The following is a 20,533-nucleotide window of genomic DNA, read 5'->3' as shown; positions in this document are numbered from 1 at the left end:
AAAAAAAAAAAAAAAGGGAAGAAAAAACTAGTAAATGACAGAAAACTTTTCAAGCAGGTGAAAGGTAAGGAAGTGAGAGGATTAAATAACCTAACGGAGAGTAAGAAATGAGAGGAGGGCTAGGATCATCTTATGGAAATGATTTTTGGAGCACATTCTATTTATGTTGTGTTCCATCAAATGGACGGTTTGGATTATACTATGATGTGGTTCGTACAGCACTTTTTGAAAAATACGAGACTATAAGGGCTTACACCATCGAAAATCTCTTGGGCCCCAATCTAGGTCGGACATGCCCCAAAATCATCCCAGTAGCCCTACGTATGGGCCTATATAAATCAGGACACAACAATTTAATTGTTTGGATCATTCAAGGCATGTTTGGCAACCATGAAAAATTAATTGGTAGTATGCAATGGAACCTGTTAGGATAGGCTCTTTGAACATGTCCCGTAACAGGTCGGGTTGCACTTGCACCTAGTGTATACATTAAGCAGGCCCCCACTTAGGCCAGCATCAGCCCCATATTCCCTAGTGGCACTAAAAAAATGATCCTACAATTCCATCTCTTTCGTAATTAATGCAATTTTATTCATTCAGTATGACCCATGTGTTGTTTTTGCTTTACCCATGTAGTCACGGGTTCTTATATGATGGAGCACATATTACATCGGGCTCTGTTTCTTTTGACATAAAATGGGCGTAAAACAAATTTTAAGCCCTTTTTTAAAGGGTTGAAGGGTGTGTTCTTTAACCCTTTTCCAGAGCACTTCTATGTTTTTTGTCTGCAGATGATTTAAAAAATGTGAAGAATAGTAGCTGTTTCGACTTTACACCCATTTTTGAAATTCATGCGGCTAAGAAAGCTTTATGTAGCTGAATAAATGTTATCCATAAGGTCTGTAGCATATTAATGCTTGTGGTTATTTTCAGAGCTGGTGAGGTTTAGAAATTCTTATTCAAATCAGAGGTTACAGTTATGTCAAGTTTTATTCAGAATCCAAAGGAGAAGTTGAAGCAATTGTGATGGGTTTTGTTCAAAATTCAAATGGCAAGTGTCTAGTAGTTATGACATGTTTTATTCAAATTCAAATTGGAAATTATTGCTGGAAGTAACTGTAATAAAAAAGTTTGTGGGAGAAGTCTGTATAGATGACCGCATCCAGAAGAACAGACTCTACACATCAACATATAACTTCTATCATTTTTTAGGGCGATGATAAATTCGCACCCGCTGAAGGATAAATCACATCCCTTTTAACGTTAATTGACCTCAAAAAGAGCTAAAGTCTGCCACAATTCATGTTAAAAGGGGTGAGAATTTATCGTCACCCTTTCTTTATATAGGAGTAGTTTTGTAACATAATCTCTTCTTCCATTTATATTATCTCCATGTGATTCGAATTGTGAACAGTGAATGCAAACCCAAGATATCAATAGACCTTCCTTCCAAGAAGGCTATGATTTGGCTGACACTTCAAATTTATTGTTGACGCACGTGTGGTGTCGTGTCCCGTGTCCAACAGTGTCAACACTCCTTTAGACACTTTTAAGTATATTGCTAGAAGTGTGAATAACTTTGTGTATGTGTGTGTATGATCGTGCTACTATTTCAAGATTTTTAGGGGTTTCCATGTCAGATTACCTCCGTATCCGTGTTGAAACTCAACACATGAATTTGTGTCCACAAATCATGATTATATTAACTTTCTATTTTAGCCGTGTCCCTGTTTATAAACTTTGAAAGTTTGCTTTGTCCGACACTCCGTGTACACAAATCATGGCAAGAAGGGATTCTCTAATCATGCCTTTGAGTGAATTTCTTTTCATGTCTAGAAGTGAGGATTTTTTTTTTCCATGATAAATCAGTGTCTCCAAATGGGATGAGGGGTAGGGCAGGTGAAGTAGCTAAAAATCAGGAAACTAGTGTCTCCGAGTGTTAAGAAGTACCAATAAACAAAAAACTCCACCCGCATTAGATCAACTTTTTCTTGATTTTTAGCCACTTCTCATTCTCATCTGCAACGTGCCCTCTCAAATATCTCCCCTTCTCCCGTTGCCCTCCCGCCTCCCTCACCACTTGGAGACACTGTTTATCATGGGAAAAAAAAAATCCTAGCTGCCAAACATGGCCTAAAACAAATTATTAAGTTCTTGTTTACGAGGCATTGGAAATAACAATAATGTGATCACGGTTCCAACATTACTTGAATTTGAGACACATTTTTATTAATTTGGACAGGCATGAGAAAACAATCGATCGAATGATATTTCCTCATAAAAGTAGAGCATATGATTTTTGCACCAACAATGGCGAGGGTTGCCCGTTTGGTTCCACACTGTTGTTTTTGGGAATGAAGCGGAATCACTCTTCTAATCTTGTTCTGGAGCGTTCGATTCTTCAATCGTAGGTAATTTTCGCTCCATCCATCCATAGAAAGACTTGGGAAAATCTATGAATGGTTTGGATCATTGAGAAAGTAGCCCCCACTCGGCCTTTTACATATTCATATTTGAGATTTTATATGGTGTTAGCCCTTATAGACCCGTATTTTTCAAAAAGTACTCTACATACCACATCGTAGGATGATCCAAACTATCCTTGTGATGGCACATAACGGAAATAGGTTGTGCCCCAAAAATCATTTCCATAGGTTGATCCTAACCCTCCGATCTATAGAGTTTTCCATAATATGCAGTTTCTAGATCAGATGGTTGGGATCATCTTATGGAAATGATATTTTAGGCACAACCAATTTACGTTGTGGCCCATCACATGGAAAGTTTAGGACTTTAGATCTTCCTATAGAACGGTCCTTACCGTACTTTTTGAAAATACGGCACCATAAGGCCTTACACCATATAAAAACTCCATATTTTTTCCTTGGAAAAAGAAAATACGTGCATCTGGCAGAAAAGCCATTCATACACGGTAACACGGATACTTCATTGCCTGTTTTCTATTCTCCGGAATTTCTCTTCCACGATTCCTCGTGCTTAAAAAACACGTAGCGGAATTCAAATTCGGCGTCTGTCGGTGAAAAGTGCACCAGCTAAGGGCAGAAGGGTCAAGGCCCTCAACCTTTCTCACACGTTATTCTCCCTCAAAATACGCACTAGGCGTATCTTAGCAAACACCCGTCACTACACGCCAAAAACACAGATATCACGATTCAAAACTTTATCTAAAGTACGCGAGGTGCGACATGCGCATACGGCATACCTAGTGGTCTACGGTCTACCATCACCCAATTAAAAAGTCATGAACCCTGCCTCACGTTATAATCTATTATCAGCAATTAGAATACGATTCCCTTTCTATAAAAACTCATTTTTCCTGGTTCCTTTTCTCTGTTTCTCGCCGATCCCATTCAGAGAGACAGAGAGAGAGAGACAGAGAGGAGAATCGAATTTCTAATATTGTAAGTGCGTTTCTTATTTTTCCTCTTTCTCCTACTTTTCATTTCTCTCCTGCTAGGGTTAGGGTTTCCTCTCAGACTTTTTTTTTATCCTTCTCCTTACGATATAGGGTTTCGCCATGGCTTCCAAGAGGATCTTGAAAGAGCTCAAGGATCTCCAGAAAGATCCTCCCACTTCTTGCAGCGCAGGTATCTTTTTTCAGAACCCTAAAACTGCGTTTGGATACAAGGATTTTATAATCTAGGATCGTAAAATTTGGATTTTATAAGCTAAAACATGGATTGTACATGTTCAGGATTGTAAAGTCTAGGTTTCAGGTTATAAATCTACGTTATAGCTTATAAAATCCAGGTTTTAGCTTGTAAAATCCATGCACCCAAACGGCCAGTGAATCATCTCCATTTCCCCTCGATTTCACGGTTTTCTTGATTCTATGTCTGTTTGGAGCCTCGATCTGTAATTTTTTTCTCAATATGTTGTGTATTTCTGTGTAATTATTTTTGTAATTATGATGTATCTGTAATTTTCTTCTTGCTTTTATATTGATCTAACTGCAGTGTAAAATTCACAATCATTGTTGATGGTTTGCGAATTTCTGTTATCGTTTTTTTCGAGTTCACATGGCTGATGATTATATTCAAAATTTTTCTATGTAAGATGATAAGATAAAAGGATTTTAAAGGAATGTAAGTATGCCCTAGTTATGGACATGTGGTGTGTTGGCCTTTTGAGAGGAAGGTTTTTGCATCTTCTGCTTTTGGTTGCCTATTAGTTTGTTTTAAGTGCTTACATGGCATTTCTGATGGAGCAACTTCAAAGGGGTGTCTTCCTTGTGGTTTAGGAATCATTCCTTTCCTTTAAGAATGGTAAAAGCATATTTCTTACACGGACTCCAGAAAAATTATGTTGTGCAATCTAGATTTCTTTTGCTATCACTAATTTATTATTTATATTTGATTCTAGTTCTATTGTGGATATTTGAAATCGAGAGCTACCCATGGACTCTTGATTCATAGTTTTAGTAAAAATTTCATCATTGTTTGCTATCACGTCATTGTTTTTTCGAGTGAAAACAAGTCGATCGGGTCAATAGCGAAGGTTTGCCTTTCTTGCTAAATCGCCTCCTCGTATTGCTAGTCGTTGTTCTTCCCGCTAATGAGTTTATCTGAACTTTAGTGTAGTCTGCAATCATGCTTTCTTCCCCTTTCCACCACCAAGTCGGAAAAATCAGTAAGACTAGCGAGAGGTAGGTTCGGATATGGTACTACGCTTCGTCTTGGTCCCTGCTCCCGATATGGGAATACCGGGAGCCAGGAAGGCAACACAATCATACGAGCCAGGAAGGCATACCATGCAAAGACCTTCTATGAGGTTACCTTTCATTCTCTGGGACGTCCAGCTTCCTCTGGTTCCCTCCACTATAAGGGCAACAACTGCTTGGCTTTCTTGATGGAACCACTGCTGCTCCAAAAAAGGCAATAGAGTGCTCCAGCTTCGATTTCCCGTCAAAGTAGGCCGATGGATTTGTCAAGGTTTCAATAGCACATGAAGAGTGGCTCTGCAAAGATCAGCTGCTGGTCAGTTGGATGAACTCCACCATGTCCCTTCAATGGCCTAAAAAATTCTGGCTCAGGTTATAGATCTGACTCATGCACATCAGATCTGGAATGCCCTTCATGATAACTCTTCGTTCAACAAGCTCGAGAAATGCAGAAAGATTGGAAGTGGAAGCCTGCAAGATTGGATCGTCATCAGTTCTGACTACCTCAATCGATTCAAGGCTCTATGCGATCAACTGGCTGCTATACAAAAGCCCATATCTGATCCTGATAAAGTGCTGCTTATTCTCAGTGGACTCGGGGAGGAATCCAAGGTGTTTGTAACCTCGGTAACACTCGACTCTTCATGCCATCTTTCTCTGAGTTACGACCATCATTTGCTCTACACTATTTGGTAACATTGCATCAATCGTAGATTCTAAATTATCTAGTATTAGAGCATCAATCATAGATTTGTTCTGCATTATTTGGTATTAGAGTGTGGATAGTAGATAGTATTATGGGGGTTTATTTTGCCCTTATTTGAGGTGAATTGGGTGTGTCCTAGGCTTTATTGATTTATTTGAGAGTTGGGTATTCACATAATGTTCCCCGTGAGGCAAAAATCTATGGTATCATTTCCTTGATGGCTTCGCTGTGGTCAATATTGAAGTAGAGAAATTATAGAGTATTTATAGGTGTCTCAAGGCTGATGCATGTGGTTCTTCAGGAGATCATTTCTTCTTTTGTGCATTGGTACATGGGTACTAAGGAGCAGGGGCGATGGCACTTGAAAGGAAGGGGGGACAATTGCCCCCCCTTAATTTTTTGGGAAAAAAATATTCCTTTATTTTTTAATATTTTTTTATACTTACCCGTTTTAAAAAAAAATATGCCCCCCTTTTCAATCATCCCTAAGATAGAAAGTAAGTTTAAAATTTTAATTTTATCATTTTTATATCCCTTCCTTCTAAAAAATATCTTTTTCCCTTCCCAAGTAAATCCTCCTCCATCCCAAAACCAATTAAATGCTCCTACCATCTTTTTCCCTTCCCAAGTAAAGATTGTAGGCTTGAAGCGCATATGGTATGGTGCGCTTGAAGAGAGAGGACTCCTCCCATTGGCTGGCGTAGTGGGTCCGGTCGGATGTAAGAGAAAGGAATCTTGCGTTATCGAGGGTGCGTCTTGGACTACCCTCGATATTGTTTTCATTTGTTTGGAGAAACTATAATATTGCTTTCATTTGTTTGGAGAAAAAAAATTACTTTAATTTTTGCCCCCTTGTGCAAAATTTCTGGCATCACCCCTGCTAAGGAGTTCAGTTGCGTGTCTAAGGCAGCGCTTTGGATCGGCCTGGGTGTATTTTAGGATATTTTGTCCTCTCTTGATTATCCCTCACCACAGTGGTCGCCTTCCTTAAGTTGGAATTTGATGGGTCTGGCATGGGAATCCTAGTTTTGTTGGGATTGGTATGATTCTCAGAGGTCACTATAGCGCAGTTGGGTGGGAAAACTCAGGTCCCATATTGGTGTGAAGGACTCCAATGAGATAGAAGTCCTTGCGCACCCTTTTTATTGAGAAAGATTTCCTTAGTTCGCTGATCGTTGTGGGGTCCTCTTAGTGTTATTCGGTGGTTGCATGAGAGGAAAAGCATCCCTTGGATATTTGCTGATGCGAAGAAGTGATGGACCGCATAGAGGGGAAGACGATTTGTATCCAGCATGCCTATTATTTTTTAATGGGGAAGCAGATGCATGAGCCCGCGGTTGTTTGGGCCCACTTCCTTTTGTGGATTAGGGTTGTATTTTGTTTCTGATTTCTTTGTTGTATGTTATCTTGATCGGTTCGGTCTAGTTTTCTCTTTGATTTTCTAATTTCTAATAGAGCGCGTAGTTAACATTCAAAACAATAACTCACTGAACTTTCAAAACTCTAAAGTGATATTAATTTATTGACCAGAGATTCTCTTGTTGTTCGGACCCACTTCCTTTTGTGGATTAGGGTTGCGTGTTGCTTCTGATTTCTTTGTTGTATGTTATCTCGATCGGTTTGGTCTAGTTTTCTCTTTGATTTTCTAATTTCTAACAGAGCACGTAGTTAACATTTAAAACAATAACTCACTGATCTTTCAAAACTCTAAAGTGATATTAATTTATTGATAAAACCTACAGACATTTGTTTCAAGCCTTGCTAACATTCCAAATTGTTTCATCCTCCACTATTGATATTTTCCTTTCGTAGTGCCCACTAAAACCTACTCAGAATTACCTAAAATTAAATAAAACCCCTAACAAAAAGATCTTAATAAATAATAACAACCCATTTGCCAATTTTTTGTCTGTTTTGTTCTTATAAGGGTCACTATAGAGTATAGACATTAACATGATGTTCAGTCTCCTTGGGTCTCCACTTTTGAGTTTTAATCATCCCTTTTCTTCTCTGAAATAATATTTGCTAGATTATGGGCATAGTTGTCAAACTCTTACGAGTCGTATGGGTCAACTCTTGAGTCGAGTCGAGTCGCCCATGCGAGTCGCCTCTGTTGAAAACTCTTACGAGTTGCTCCGAGTCGAGTAAAAAAACTATGACTCTTACGAGTCGAATCGAGTCGTTGGGCTGGGCTTTCTTGCTTTGATGGTTGAAAACTTGGAAGTAGGAACTTAAAACTTAATTATTTTTGTAAGTTACAAGCATGTAGTTATCTACTAGTAAAATGGTGGGCCCCACGCCATCAAAACATGAGATGTAAAATGGCAGACTCCAGTCAAATGCATAGGTTTGGGTAGGGACTGTGGACACCACCTTGTCAATAACATTAGGGGTAAAATGGTGGCCCCACTTTCTGCATTAGTTTGGGTAGAGACAGTGGGCCCCACCAATCCTAGGCATGGTCATTAAATATTGGACCCCACCCCATCAGAGCATGAGGTGTAAAATAATTAGTCCAAACCATTCAAAAAAAAAAAAAGTTGGTCCTACGGTGTATGCATGGGTTTGGATAGAGTTGATGGGCTCATCGGATCAAAGGTAAAATAGTGGACCCTACCCATGCTATTCTTGGGTACAGAATATGGGCTCCACCCCACCCCATCAAAAGATCAAAACATGATGTAGGGGAAAATACTCTCTGGGGAAAAGGTGAATGACATATGGATGGATAGATAGATGGATATTTTTGGCTTAGTGCTTTATCTGTGTGCAATTGGGTTATATTTTTTTTTACGTGTTTCATCTTTTGAGATATAATGATATTTTTTTCAACTACATTTCTACTCTTTTTAAAAACTCTTACGAGTCATGAGTCATAAAATTAAGAAGTCGAGTCGCAAGTCGAGTCACGGGTTGACAACTATGATTATGGGTTTTTACTTTGTTCGCATAAGTCTTCCCCCATGTCAGATTAGCTTGCCCTGAGTTTGCAAATTTATGTGGCAATATCTTGTATTGACCCAACTTCTTTGATTGAGTTAATTTGTCATTAGTGCTTTCTTGAAAATATGGTTTATTTAATTTCACTGCAGCTGTCTTCATTCTCATGTTTTTTTATTAGTCTGACTTTTTATTTTGTAAATTTTAAGCAAAATGTTTGGTGTAGTGGGGTTTGGAGGCTTATTTTATTTGTTGACTGCATTTGTTTCTTTCAAGTTTCAAACAATACAATATGTTGAATCATTGAAGTAGTTTTGGTTTGTTGTGACCTTTATTTCCATTGAATTTAAGGGCTTTATATTCCTGCAAGATATTTTGACATTGTTATCCTGTTAAAGAATATGGGCTGAAGTATGAATTGCTGATTGACATTTTCTTGTGGTGAATAACACATTCATGACCTTGTAGTTAGTTTCACCGCAATCACCCTTTCTATCCTGGTACTGTTTATTTTCAGATGTTCTTACTACTTTATTGGAAGCTTAAAATTATATAGTTATACCAGGCTTCACAAACTTTTCAATAGTCGTTTTTGTTTTACACTAAAAACTTTGAAATAAAATTTCCTACATTATTCTCGATCCTTTCTTCCTTCATTTCTTTATCCAGCACTATTTTGAATTTACAGGCCCTGTAGCCGAAGACATGTTTCACTGGCAAGCAACTATTATGGGTCCCCCAGACAGTCCTTATGCAGGGGGTGTCTTCCTAGTCACAATTCATTTCCCTCCAGACTACCCATTTAAACCGCCTAAGGTATCATATCGGTCTAATCGCTTTTAGTATAATTCAGTAATCTATATTAGTCTCATTTGATTAGGCTGGAATATCTCTGCAATTCTGAATATTTTTTGTTTTTTCCTTCATCTTTGAAGCTAGTTTAATTGTGTTATTCAAGGAAAAAAAAAACAACCTAGTTTAATTGGCTGTAGTGTTGTTCTGCTCTTATAAATTGATGACTTCAACATCCGCAGATGATGGCAGAGAATCGGTAGTAAATGAACAAATCTAGCTGATTCTTGAGCCTTTGCTGATTTAGTTAATAAGTTGGTTTTGTTAAATTCTATGCCAATTTCTAGGGCAGCGGAGAAGTCAACATCAGAACTTTACTCGGAACAAAAAGGTTCTTGGTAGATGTTGTGTTGCATATGAATGCTCAAAATTTATAAAGGCAATGGCGCTACTAGGTATCAACCTTTGTAAATGCATATTCTCTTAGCCTTTTGGGAAGCTGGCATTGCCACCAATCTATTTTGGTGCCCTCCCCTCCATTCTTTTATTTGAGCTTTATAGTTGATTCGTACAACCTCATAACCTCATTCTAAGGTGGTACCAACCTATGATGATTGCAAAACAATTCCAGTTCAAGCTTGTATCTCAGTTTGAAGGTGCTTTATGTTGTATCCATGTGGTTCTTGGTTCAATCCCAGCTTTCCTATCACAAAATACCAGAACAAATTGGTGGCTTACCGATTCCATTCTTTTATTTGACGTGCCTTTTCTTTTATTTGTTCAAAAGTCTTGCTTTTGGGTTAACAAGTCACAGTCAAGACTCTTTCAATTAATTTGAATCTATGATTGCACAAACTGGTGGCTTACCGATTCCATGCTTTTATCTGACGTGCCTTTTCTTTTATTTGTTCAATGCTTTTGGGTTAACAAGTCACAGTCAAGACTCTTTCAATTAATTTGAATCTATGATTGCCTATAATATTGGTTTTCTTTGTTTTGGTGGAAAATGAAAGGAGCAGTTGTTCCTTTTGCAAGCAGCCTACGGTTGATAGTGAAAAAAGTTGTGCCATCTTTGACCAACTGAACTGATGGCCTCTCTAGCTTGGCTTTTATATTGAACCTAAATCCCTCGAAGTGGCTTAGATTGCTATCCCTATTCCACTTTTATTCAATGGATCATTCCCTCTCTGTTCCATGGGGCCACCAAAATCTTAAGGCACAATATTCATGCATCCATGAGTTCATTAGTAGTAGACTACTCTTTTTTAATGCTTTTGTTGTTCTTATCACCACCGTTAATGTTTTTGTTTCTTTTTAATTTTTCTTATTATATGTGAGAGAATCATTAGTGCATTGCCACAAGATTCATGCCTGTACAATGTTTGTTAGTAATAGACTACTAATTTGTTACTTTTTTTTAACATTTTTTTACTGTTTTTTCATCTGTTTTTGATAATATGTGAGAAAGCCATAGGTGCGCTGATCTGCACAAGTTTGATGCATACATGATGTTGACCAGTAGTAGACGATTTGTATTTTGTTACTCTACTATGTTTGACGTGTTTTTTTTTCTTGGTTTTATTTCTTTAAGTAATACGAGAACATCTTCGACCATGGATTTGGAACTGAATCCATGGATGTATGCTATTGATAATTTTTTTTAAAGTTGAAATTACCCGAGAAATTACATTGGCTCTTGACTTGACAAACTTAAGTTGTATCTCCAAATAATTAACACTTACCTCCATTTAATACTGTATACGACTAGTCAATGGCAGCTAATAATACTAAATATTCATCACAAAATTATAAATATATGGTATATGAAGGTTATCATGACTATATATAATTGGGGAATGAGTCCCGAATTTTTCACTCAAGACTGAATCATATCCCACAACAATCCAGTTTTGGTTCTCGCTCAAGCCATACCCTGAAAATGAGTTTTTAATCGGCCATCATGATTATTTACTAATGTACTCTTCTTTTACATTTGATTTGAAGAAAATTGCCAGTATGCTAGTTTAGTTGCAGTTGCAAAACTGTTGCGTTGGTGTGATGTAGTCTTGGTTTGACTCTCTTGATTAAGCAGCTCTTTCAGCTTTTCTATCCTTCAATGCTGACTACCCTGCCTAGAAACATTGAGTTCTATCATCTATGGAGCTCACTTCTGTGGAAGTCAGCTCATTGGGTACCTATGTTTCTCAATTTTGATATTGGTTAGGCTTGCAAAGGAATCCCGTGTGCGGTATGTATCAAAAGAAAATGTGACAAGAAGAAAAGCTCCTCGAAATCACATTTTCAACTGTTTGGCCTAAGTTTGGTGCCTTCCACAGGAGCATGCATTGCATAAAACATAAAATACAAAAAATTGGGCAATGCTAGTGATGCGTATTTGATATTGCAAGTCGTTGATAACTTTTACAAATATAGACTTAACTCTTTTATTTAATGAAAATGCATGGGGAATTTGCAGTCTCAAAACTGTCATTTTCTTAAGCATGATCACGGAATTCATTAGGACTAAAAACCAACCTTTAAAGATTGTCGTTATTTGTATTTTCAAAAAAAAGAGAGAAGATAGTGGTTATGTGTGATGTAATGCAGGACACTTCAGTTATTCCTCATTATTCTGATTCTGTGATGTATGATGCAGTTCTTTAGTTTCTCAGTAATCTGATTCTTTGCGTGTTATTGATTGATCGTGCAGGTTGCATTCAGGACAAAGGTTTTCCATCCAAACATCAACAGCAATGGCAGCATTTGCCTTGACATCTTAAAGGAGCAGTGGAGCCCTGCGTTAACCATTTCCAAGGTTCTCATTCTATGCCTTTCTCTGTTCTCTATTATCCTGTTTATATCTGCCAAGTATGGGGAGCATGTTGAAACAATTTAAAGTATTGGTGAAAATGGAGCAAATTTGAGGCTGACTGTTACAATTAATGGGATCAAACTGATAAATTCGTTAAAATTTGATATCGGTGCAAATGGAATGAATTTGGAGCCGATTGTTACAATTAACGGTATCAGTACTGATAAATTCATTAAAATCACCCTACCTCTTTTGAAAAAAGAAGAAAAGCTCAATCCTCTCCATATTTTACGCTTGTCCCAAATCTACCTTCTTTTACTTGCTCTTGCAACAACTAGATCCAAGCTCACACTCGTACATTTATTCTCCCAGGTTTCTCCCACTTTTTACTCTTAGGGCATTTTTGGCTACCATGAATTTTTTCCCCTGGAATATTAGCTTTACCCAATGGTGAGTAAGGGTGGGAGAGGGTTAGACACGACAGGTACTGAGTGAGGAGAGGGCAAGAAAAGCCTGAAAAGCAAGGAAACAAAAACTTCACACAAAATATGATTGATTTTTTCCTTGTCTTTTAGTAATTTCTTACCCTCCGTTTCCTCGCTCCATTCCTAGGGTGGCTCCGAGGTCACACTGGTTGGTTCCTAGTTCTTGGGTTCTCTTCCTACGCCTTTCATAGCTTCATATTTTTTCCAAACTTGGCCATCATTTTTCCTTTATCAAGGAATGGAAAATTATATGAAGACGCACTTGTTTTTGGATTGTCCCAAGTCCCAACAACCACTGTAGTAGTGCCATGTATACTAAAGTACATGTATGCCATTTTACCAGGAAACAGAGGATATTATTGTCAAAGTGGTTATTAATGTGGTGTTGGATACATGGTCTAATAGAGATAGGTGTTAGGGACCTACCTTAGATGGCCGGTGTCTTATCAGCTCTCTTAGGGCCTGTTTGGATGTAAGGGGGAAAAAATCCATTGAAAAAAAAAATATTCCAGTGTCCAGCAGGAATGGTGACTTTAAAAATTTTGGATTCTGGAAAAGCTATTCCAAGATAATTGGTTTGCCGAACTCTGGAAAATTCACTTTCCAGGAGAATTATTCTCCTTAGATCCAAACAGCCCATTAGGCTCCATTTGGTCAACTCCCCTCTGTGGCAAGGTAAAAGAAGGACATCTGTTTCATCTTGACCATTCAATCTGTCATTTCTCATTTAACTTTCCACCGAGGGGAGGCAACTAAATGGAGAATTGAATGTGGGGAAAGGTTCCCATCTTGTCTGGGATATCTGCTGCACTTCGTCCGTTAGATTTTATGGGTCATTTTCACCACCCTTATATCTATGTGGAGGGTTAAAAGTTCCTGCTATGTTTGTTGTTTCCTGTAATTGGGTAATGGGTGTTTCTTTATTCTGGTTATTTTTATGAATAGCGGATTATTGGAAGGGGCTTTGTTTGCATTTTCAGGTACTGCTCTCAATCTGTTCTCTGTTGACGGACCCAAACCCGGATGATCCTTTGGTGCCTGAGATTGCCCACATGTACAAGACGGACCGGAGCAAGTACGAGACAACTGCGAGGAGCTGGACCCAGAAGTATGCTATGGGTTAGCCACTGTATGTGTGTTAGCTTGTGCGTGGAGAACACCTTTTTCTTTATGATTTGGTCTTTCCATTATATGTGTGAATGAGAAGTGATTAGTCACAGCCCACGAAGACCAAAGAGAAAAAGGTCTTAAAGTGTCCCCCTCGCCAGAAAAACTCATTGTTGCATTTGATTGCTTGTATGCAAATTTGATCTTTAGACTGTTGGAAAAGCTATACTTTTCTCTCTCTCTGAAAAAACTTTGGCTATTACTGATATGACTGCTTTTTATTCTTTCTACTACATGATGGAAAATGTATTTTCAGCTTGAATGGCTAGTTCTGTCGGAAGCCCTCTTGTAAGATTTAGTGGTGTGCAATCTCATTTTAACATTACGAGGTGTTTGATCTTGACGGTCCATCTGACCTTATTAATGATCTTCAATGGCCCAAAAAAATCTCGCAAACCAGGCAATATAAGATGCAGTTTTGTTTGTGGAATGTGGCCCACCAAAAAACTATGTATTGGCAATGCTTCATACTCAACAGCCAAAGTTATAGGCCGTAAAACCTTTGTTATTCCAACGTTCTAATCCATCTGTTATCTGCAAGCGTGAGATTGTGGTGGCCAACAATAAGCTTTCATGTATGTTTTCAGTAAGTTCCGTTTCATTTATATATTTTTCTGATAACTCCCTCCATTGACCATCTGCCACATGGTTAACCATCTTATTGGATTCTTGCTTGCCTTAAAGACAGGCATTAGCAAACCATGGCTTTTCAGTGGTTTTTCGTTTAGAAATTGGATGTAAATTATGTTTTGGACATAAAATGGGTGAAAAGTGGTTAAAAAATCAGGAAATAAAAAACTCTAGATTCACATTTTACCCTCATCTCAGTCTTTCCTCTCAAATCTCTCTCCTTCTCCCACGCGCCCTACCCTCACACCACTTGGAGACTCATTATCATGGAATTTTAGTCCTTCCCTGTCAAATCTCTCTCCTCCTCCCACGCACCCTACACCTCTCACCACTTGGAGACACTTAGGGGCTGTTTGGATATGCGGATTTAGGAATCTGGGATTTCTTCAAAATTGTAGCTAAGAGACAAGAGAAGCAGACCAACTGTCGTTTTTTACTTCTCGCCCTTCTTTCCGTCAGCAAGAGAGTAGCAGATCCTCCCATATTTCTAGGTTTTAGAAATCTCAGGATACAGGAGAAATTTTTAAAACTTGAATTTCCCACTCAAAATTCAATAAACGCTGTCAGGACAACATACGGCAGCTTGATCATGAACCCTCGTTTACACTGTTTTCAAACTAAAAACTTGGATTCTAAAATCCGCGTTGGGAAAACTCAACCCGAACCTGAACTTAACCCAACCCGGCTTTTTTTTTCGGGTTGAACCCAACCCGAGATGCACCCCTATTTAATACCCTGATTCGAAATTGGAGAGGTCCCAGCTTTAATCAATTGGAGACTTCACCTTAGATCTTTAATTGCCAAAAAAACATGACGATCAGTTGATCCTAGCTGTTCAATCACGAGGATATTGTAAGGTTAAGAATGCCATACAAGCAATGCTCCACATCCAATGGCTAATGTACATTTTAACTAAAATCGCTAATCTACATTTTAATTGCATAGGCCATTGGATATCCAAGTTAAGGCCTCCCCTGTAGATAAGCTGTGGGCCGGGCCGTAGGCTGATCCATCGTGACTTTGAGGCCCAGTTACGGCCCAATAACATCTATCAGATGATTCAGATTGGTAGAAAAGAGAGATGCTTCTGCTTGTTTGGAAATTGGGTGTGCGCGTGACATGAAAAAAAGCAAATCCCTCACTTGCTAACAACGTGTACACCAAACAAAACCTCCGTTTCAAGCAATCTCACCAAAAAGAGAAGAAACCCTAATGATTTCTACAACTAGTATCACAGCCAGAGAAAAGCTTAGTAAACAAGAGGGCCTCCACACTCCATTGCCATTGCTTAGTAAAGGAACAGTCAAAAGAGATGAATAATTTCTAAATGGGTTTTTATTGATGGATAGATTTGTCTGATGGAAATGGAGGAAAATCTACACATTCTCATTGAGAGGGTATATGCCTTACATGATAGAGTTACTGATGAAATCCAGCATACGTGCATTGGTTTGGGGGGTTTTTACCCACAACATAATCAATATGGTAGATTTGCAGAGGACCCATTTGCTGAGAGGAGGAGCTTGAGTGCCATTAGTAATGGACTGGAAGATCTAGAGAACCTTCTCCTCTTCTTACAGGTTGGTCTCTCTTTTTTACTTTTAAATTTTTTTTTCATGGGTTTATTACTTTATTCTGGAAAAATGCAATTCCATTCAGCACTCACAATATTGCCAAGGATAGTGAATTGTTCCTTTGTCCTTCTATAAGCTATATATCTACTTAAGTTGATCTGGCTTGCTTTTTCTTGTTTATTTGTGGGCTTTTATGGGGTTTGTAAAACTTTCTTATTGCTGCTGATTTAGTCCAACTCTAATGCTTGTTTTGATCGAAGTGCAGTTATGGAGAAAGGGTTTTAATTATGGGCAATGAATTTTCCATTAGATTATGAACAATAGACGTAACCAATTTTATTCACAATGCAGTCTTTGCCAAGACTCAAATATATATATATATATATATATATATATATATATATATATATATATATATATATATATATATATATATATTTTGGCTCTGTTGTGAGTCCAAAATCTAGATGGAGAGATAACTGAGGATGATCTCCGTAGAATTTCATGCGAAGTTGGGCACTTTGAACCTAACTCCTGAAACATTTCTTGATGTTTTGGCGTTTCATCTGAGTGAATTTGAATAAACGTTTGAAATTTGAGAATCATGAACCATTGACATAGGCAGTACGTAGCAAAAAAACTAAAAGAATCATTGACCAGGAGTATAATGAGAAACTGTAAGTATGCATTTCTGTTGATTCACAGAGACATTTTTGGGTGTATACCCAAATTGTAATCTGGGTGTACATCCAAACACATCATGATGGTGTGATGGGACCATGGTTTTAAATTTCGACCGAAATCTGAAATTTCGGATTTCGAAATTTCGGATTTCGGTGGAGACCGACACTGAAACCCATAAAAACCGAAACGGTCATTTATTTCGACTGAAATTTCTGAATTTCGGTCGAAATTTTGGTTTTCCCGAAATTTGACCCAAAAAATCTTTTTTTTTAATACTATTTTAATATTTCACCGAAATTTCGGCCGAAATTACCGAAATATAATATTGAATAAAATATTACTTTCGGGTTTTGTACCAGATTTCGACCGAAATTTCAAAATTTCAAACTCCAAAACCGGTACCGAAACCGAAATTTTAAACCTTGGATGGGACCTCAATAAAAATCCCCACCATTTCGTTTCTATTGATAGAAAAGAGGGTTACAGATTGTTTAGACAATTGAAGAGTGATGACGGCAACCCTTTTAGGTGAGTGTTAACCAAATCTCTTCATTTATGTCATAACATCCACTTACACTGAGTGGGGAATGTGTCTTCCATGCCTGATTTGCGTTCCCCTTACCCTTCCTATTCATTATTATCTATAAGTAGCATCCCAATCAGCTCCCCTGCCAATGGGTTAGAGATTCTCTATATGAAAAGACAGAACAGCAACATACTGTTCAACTACTCGAGAAATACATTTGGCCTTTCTTGGAGTGTAAGCACTTTGTAACACTAAGCTCCGGGAAGAATTACAAGGAACCAAATCATAACAAATATGATAATTTTGATTTGAATTACAAGGAACAGACCTTTTTTGTTGTTTTTGAATGATCGTGATTCAGTGTAAAATTAATTCTTCCCATAAATTTGTGGATGCCATCAAATTGCATGACTATTCTTAGTTTGAAAATTTTTGAGTCGAATTACTAGGAACAGACTTTTTTGTTGTTTCTGAATGATCGCGATTCTGTGTAAAATTAATTCTTCCCATAAATTTGTGGATGCCATCAGATTGCATGACTGTTCTTAGGTAGCTCCTAATTAACATGGTTACTTTTATTGGGTCAAGCACTGTGAGTAATTTAGCTGCTGTATAAAGGACTTTTAAAAAAAAATGATAGCCAATTTTATTGAAAAAGAAGACCGAGATGGTCAAGATACAAGGCAAATATCAAGCAAAGGACAATAGAAAATCAGAGGACTAAGGGGGGAGAGAGTCGAAGAGTGCAAGCTCATCCTTTGAAACTCCCTCCCCAGCAAGACAGTCAACCACTTGGTTAGCAGAGCGCCGAATGTGATGGAATGACCAAGGGAATCGTGCCATCCAATCAAACATCTCATCGAACAGGTGATCAAAATGCCATGGTGGGTTTTGAGCTTTCTTGAGCCACCTAACGACATTCGAAGAGTCTCCTTTGACAATTGCTTTATCCACCCGGTCTCTAACTAACAACTTCGACCCTTGATGGACCGCTTTCACTTCGGCCTCCGTGGCATCGGCAAAGGCTATAGGGTCTGCAAAAGACCACAACACCTCTCCTCCACTATTCCTAAGGACCCCTCCTATGCCGGCCGGGCCCGGGTTACCCAAACTCGAACCATCAAAGTTAAATTTCACAAAGTCCGGCGCCTGGGGTGCCCATTCTTGGACCGGTTTATGGTTCATTGCAGGTGCAGTGTGATAGGCAGACTGATAAATTTAGCTTCTGAATATAGGGCATTACAGGCAATAGTAGTGACGACACACATGCTAAATCCCACTTAGTTCAACTTAGCAAAGTATGGAAATGTGAAGAAAAACACCAGTTTGTTTTAGTTATCATTCAAATAAATAAGTAGTACCATACTAACATGGTTTAGTTACTGTGAAAATGCTATAGTAGAGGTGGTTGGTGGAACTGAAAGTGGACTGTAGTAGTCCACCGAATTATTTCTTTATCACATTTCTTGAATATGTTCAGGCAAGTATTTTATCTCTATTTATTGATTAAGGCCCGAGAACAATCTCCTTTTATTGAGAAGACTGGATCTGGAAATCGAGACCACATTGTAGGCATTTTTTCAGGTGGACCTCATTAAACAATCATCGGATTGAATCATTCAAAAAAAAAAAAAAACATTCATCAGACCAAGTAGATCGAACATTGCGTCAGGGTATGTAGCTTGACTTTGATGACTTGTCTCCTTTTCGAATCATTCAAAAAAAAAATAAAAAAATACAATAGTAGGATCAAGTAGATCGAACATTGCATCAGGGTATGTAGCTTGATTTTGCTGACTTGCTTCCTTTCTTGTTTAATACTTGGTTTGAAACTTTGAATCAATCACAAGGTGACATCAGATTATGTAGTCCTAATCTTGTGACTGCGATAAGCAAGTAGCCTCACACCTACATGGATATCCAAATAACCAAACTCCCCTTCCGAGGGGAGGGGGGAGGGATTAGTGTTTTGGGTTATCAGTACTATAAACAGAAAATAGCAGAGAGGGAGAGAACAAAAATAGGAACATCTGTTGTTTCTAGTTTCTGTGGCAAAGTTATAACTAAAGATGCAAAAAAAGAATGCATGTTTGTTGATTCGTTTCTTCTGTGCACAAGTGAATTTCAGTAAGGATTAAGACATGATTTACACCTAATATAATGCACTCATACATCTAGGGCATGTTTAGATGTACAATCTTAGAGAATTTTAGGTAAATTTTGTGTGTAATTTCAATCTTGGAATTGAATTTTAATCATTATCCAATTTGATTGAACACCCAAACTAGTCCTTAGATACACACAGTATGTATATATGATATGCACTCAAATCTGATGTTTAGTTATATCAATTTTGAGTGTCTGCTTACTATGTGCAGAGATTGCAGTCAAGGCATCAAACAGAACAGCATGCAGCTCTTATTCAACTGGAAGAAAGTAGATTATTCCTCATAAAAAAGATGACTGAACACCCTGGAAGAGCACCGGAGGTGATCCAAGATATGCTCAGATTTGTTGGGAACAAGAACAACCTCGTGAATCAGGATGCAAATGATCATTTTCCAGAGAAGGTTGATTGTACCCTACGCAACATTCCGACAAAGAAAAAGAGAAGGGGGATTATGGCTTATCTCAACTCCTGCCTTCAAATTTTCTCATATCCTTGGAAGTTGCAGAATGTTGTTGGGACAGTGACAAGATTTGTTGTGGTTGTAGCAAGCATGGTTTCTTTTATTCAATTATACCAGTCTAGACAAATTAGACTTCCTCATGGAAGGAAAGATCATTCCCTTTTGAATTCCACTGGTGGGAAAATGGGTTATCTCCAACACATATCAAACAGTCCTTTGGATGTCTTCTATGGAAGGGGATGATACTTACCTGCCTTACTTGGACTGCATATTGGTCTGCCCAGTTGGTTTTTCTCTCTCTTCTGGATCTATATTTGAATTGGACGTAGTGAGAAATTGATACAGAGTTTCAGTTAATGGATGGTGTTTAACTTTTTTTTGCAAATTTTCCTCCATCATAGGTCATATTTAAACCTGTTGAAGATGGGTTTGGATCGGATAAGGGCCAAGGGTTTGAGCTCTAGATTGAAGCTTCAACACCAGTGACTGCATTGGATATGGGTACTTAAAAGTGTCAGTTTGGAGCTTAGGAAATGGATGATTATCAAGATTTTGCTAAGTATTTTTATGTGAAAGTAGCTGTGAATATCCTATCTTCTCTTCTAAGTTCTAACCACGTGGAAATTCAGTAGTTTGGAATGTTTAAAGCAGCAAGGATAGGAGATTCATTCACAGGAAACATAACTCAAAAGTATTCGAAGCCCTTTGAGAGATACATTTCCTATATATGTTCAAGTAAGCTGGAACAACATTCTTTTAGGAACATGCACTGTGTTTTGTTCTTTATTATTTAAACAGAATATAAAAACTTGGGATTTGCTAGCGTCCCTTGCAGAAGGCATTTCGCGGATGGTCTGTTGCATGTGAGAGCAGCCACACAGGCTCAATTTTCAGCAGATTTTGTCT

The 20,533-nt window shown here is 38.1% G+C and overlaps 2 protein-coding genes across 4 annotated transcripts; both read left to right on the top strand.

Moving 5' to 3' along the window:
- Positions 1–3,266: 3,266 nt before the first annotated feature.
- Positions 3,267–13,816, top strand: LOC143890430 (ubiquitin-conjugating enzyme E2-17 kDa-like). Of its 3 annotated transcripts, none has more exons than XM_077395106.1 (5): positions 3,267–3,422; positions 3,530–3,608; positions 9,016–9,143; positions 11,830–11,934; positions 13,397–13,816. In XM_077395106.1, exons 2-5 carry the CDS (start codon positions 3,539–3,541, stop codon positions 13,538–13,540), a joined length of 447 nt encoding a protein of 148 aa, XP_077251221.1. In that variant the 5' UTR covers positions 3,267–3,422; positions 3,530–3,538; the 3' UTR covers positions 13,541–13,816. The 3 variants fall into 3 exon arrangements, with proteins under 3 accessions (XP_077251221.1, XP_077251222.1, XP_077251223.1); XM_077395107.1 differs by having other exon boundaries at positions 3,308–3,426; XM_077395108.1 differs by lacking the exons at positions 3,267–3,422; positions 3,530–3,608 and adding an exon at positions 4,735–5,308.
- A 1,360-nt stretch (positions 13,817–15,176) lies between these two features.
- Positions 15,177–20,330, top strand: PDV1 (plastid division1). Its single transcript, XM_077393490.1, has 2 exons — positions 15,177–15,793; positions 19,376–20,330. The coding sequence occupies exons 1-2, from the start codon at positions 15,572–15,574 to the stop codon at positions 19,868–19,870; spliced, it is 717 nt and encodes a 238-aa protein (XP_077249605.1). The 5' UTR covers positions 15,177–15,571; the 3' UTR covers positions 19,871–20,330.
- The last annotated feature ends 203 nt before the right edge of the window (positions 20,331–20,533 follow it).

Source organism: Tasmannia lanceolata, unplaced genomic scaffold (genome assembly GCF_043159265.1).
Source record: "Tasmannia lanceolata isolate RefF3 unplaced genomic scaffold, GAP_Taslan_0.1 ptg000013l, whole genome shotgun sequence".
Classification (NCBI taxonomy): Eukaryota; Viridiplantae; Streptophyta; class Magnoliopsida; order Canellales; family Winteraceae; genus Tasmannia; species Tasmannia lanceolata.
The sequence above is the reverse complement of the archived record's forward strand: the minus strand, read 5'-3'. Positions and strand labels throughout refer to the sequence as shown.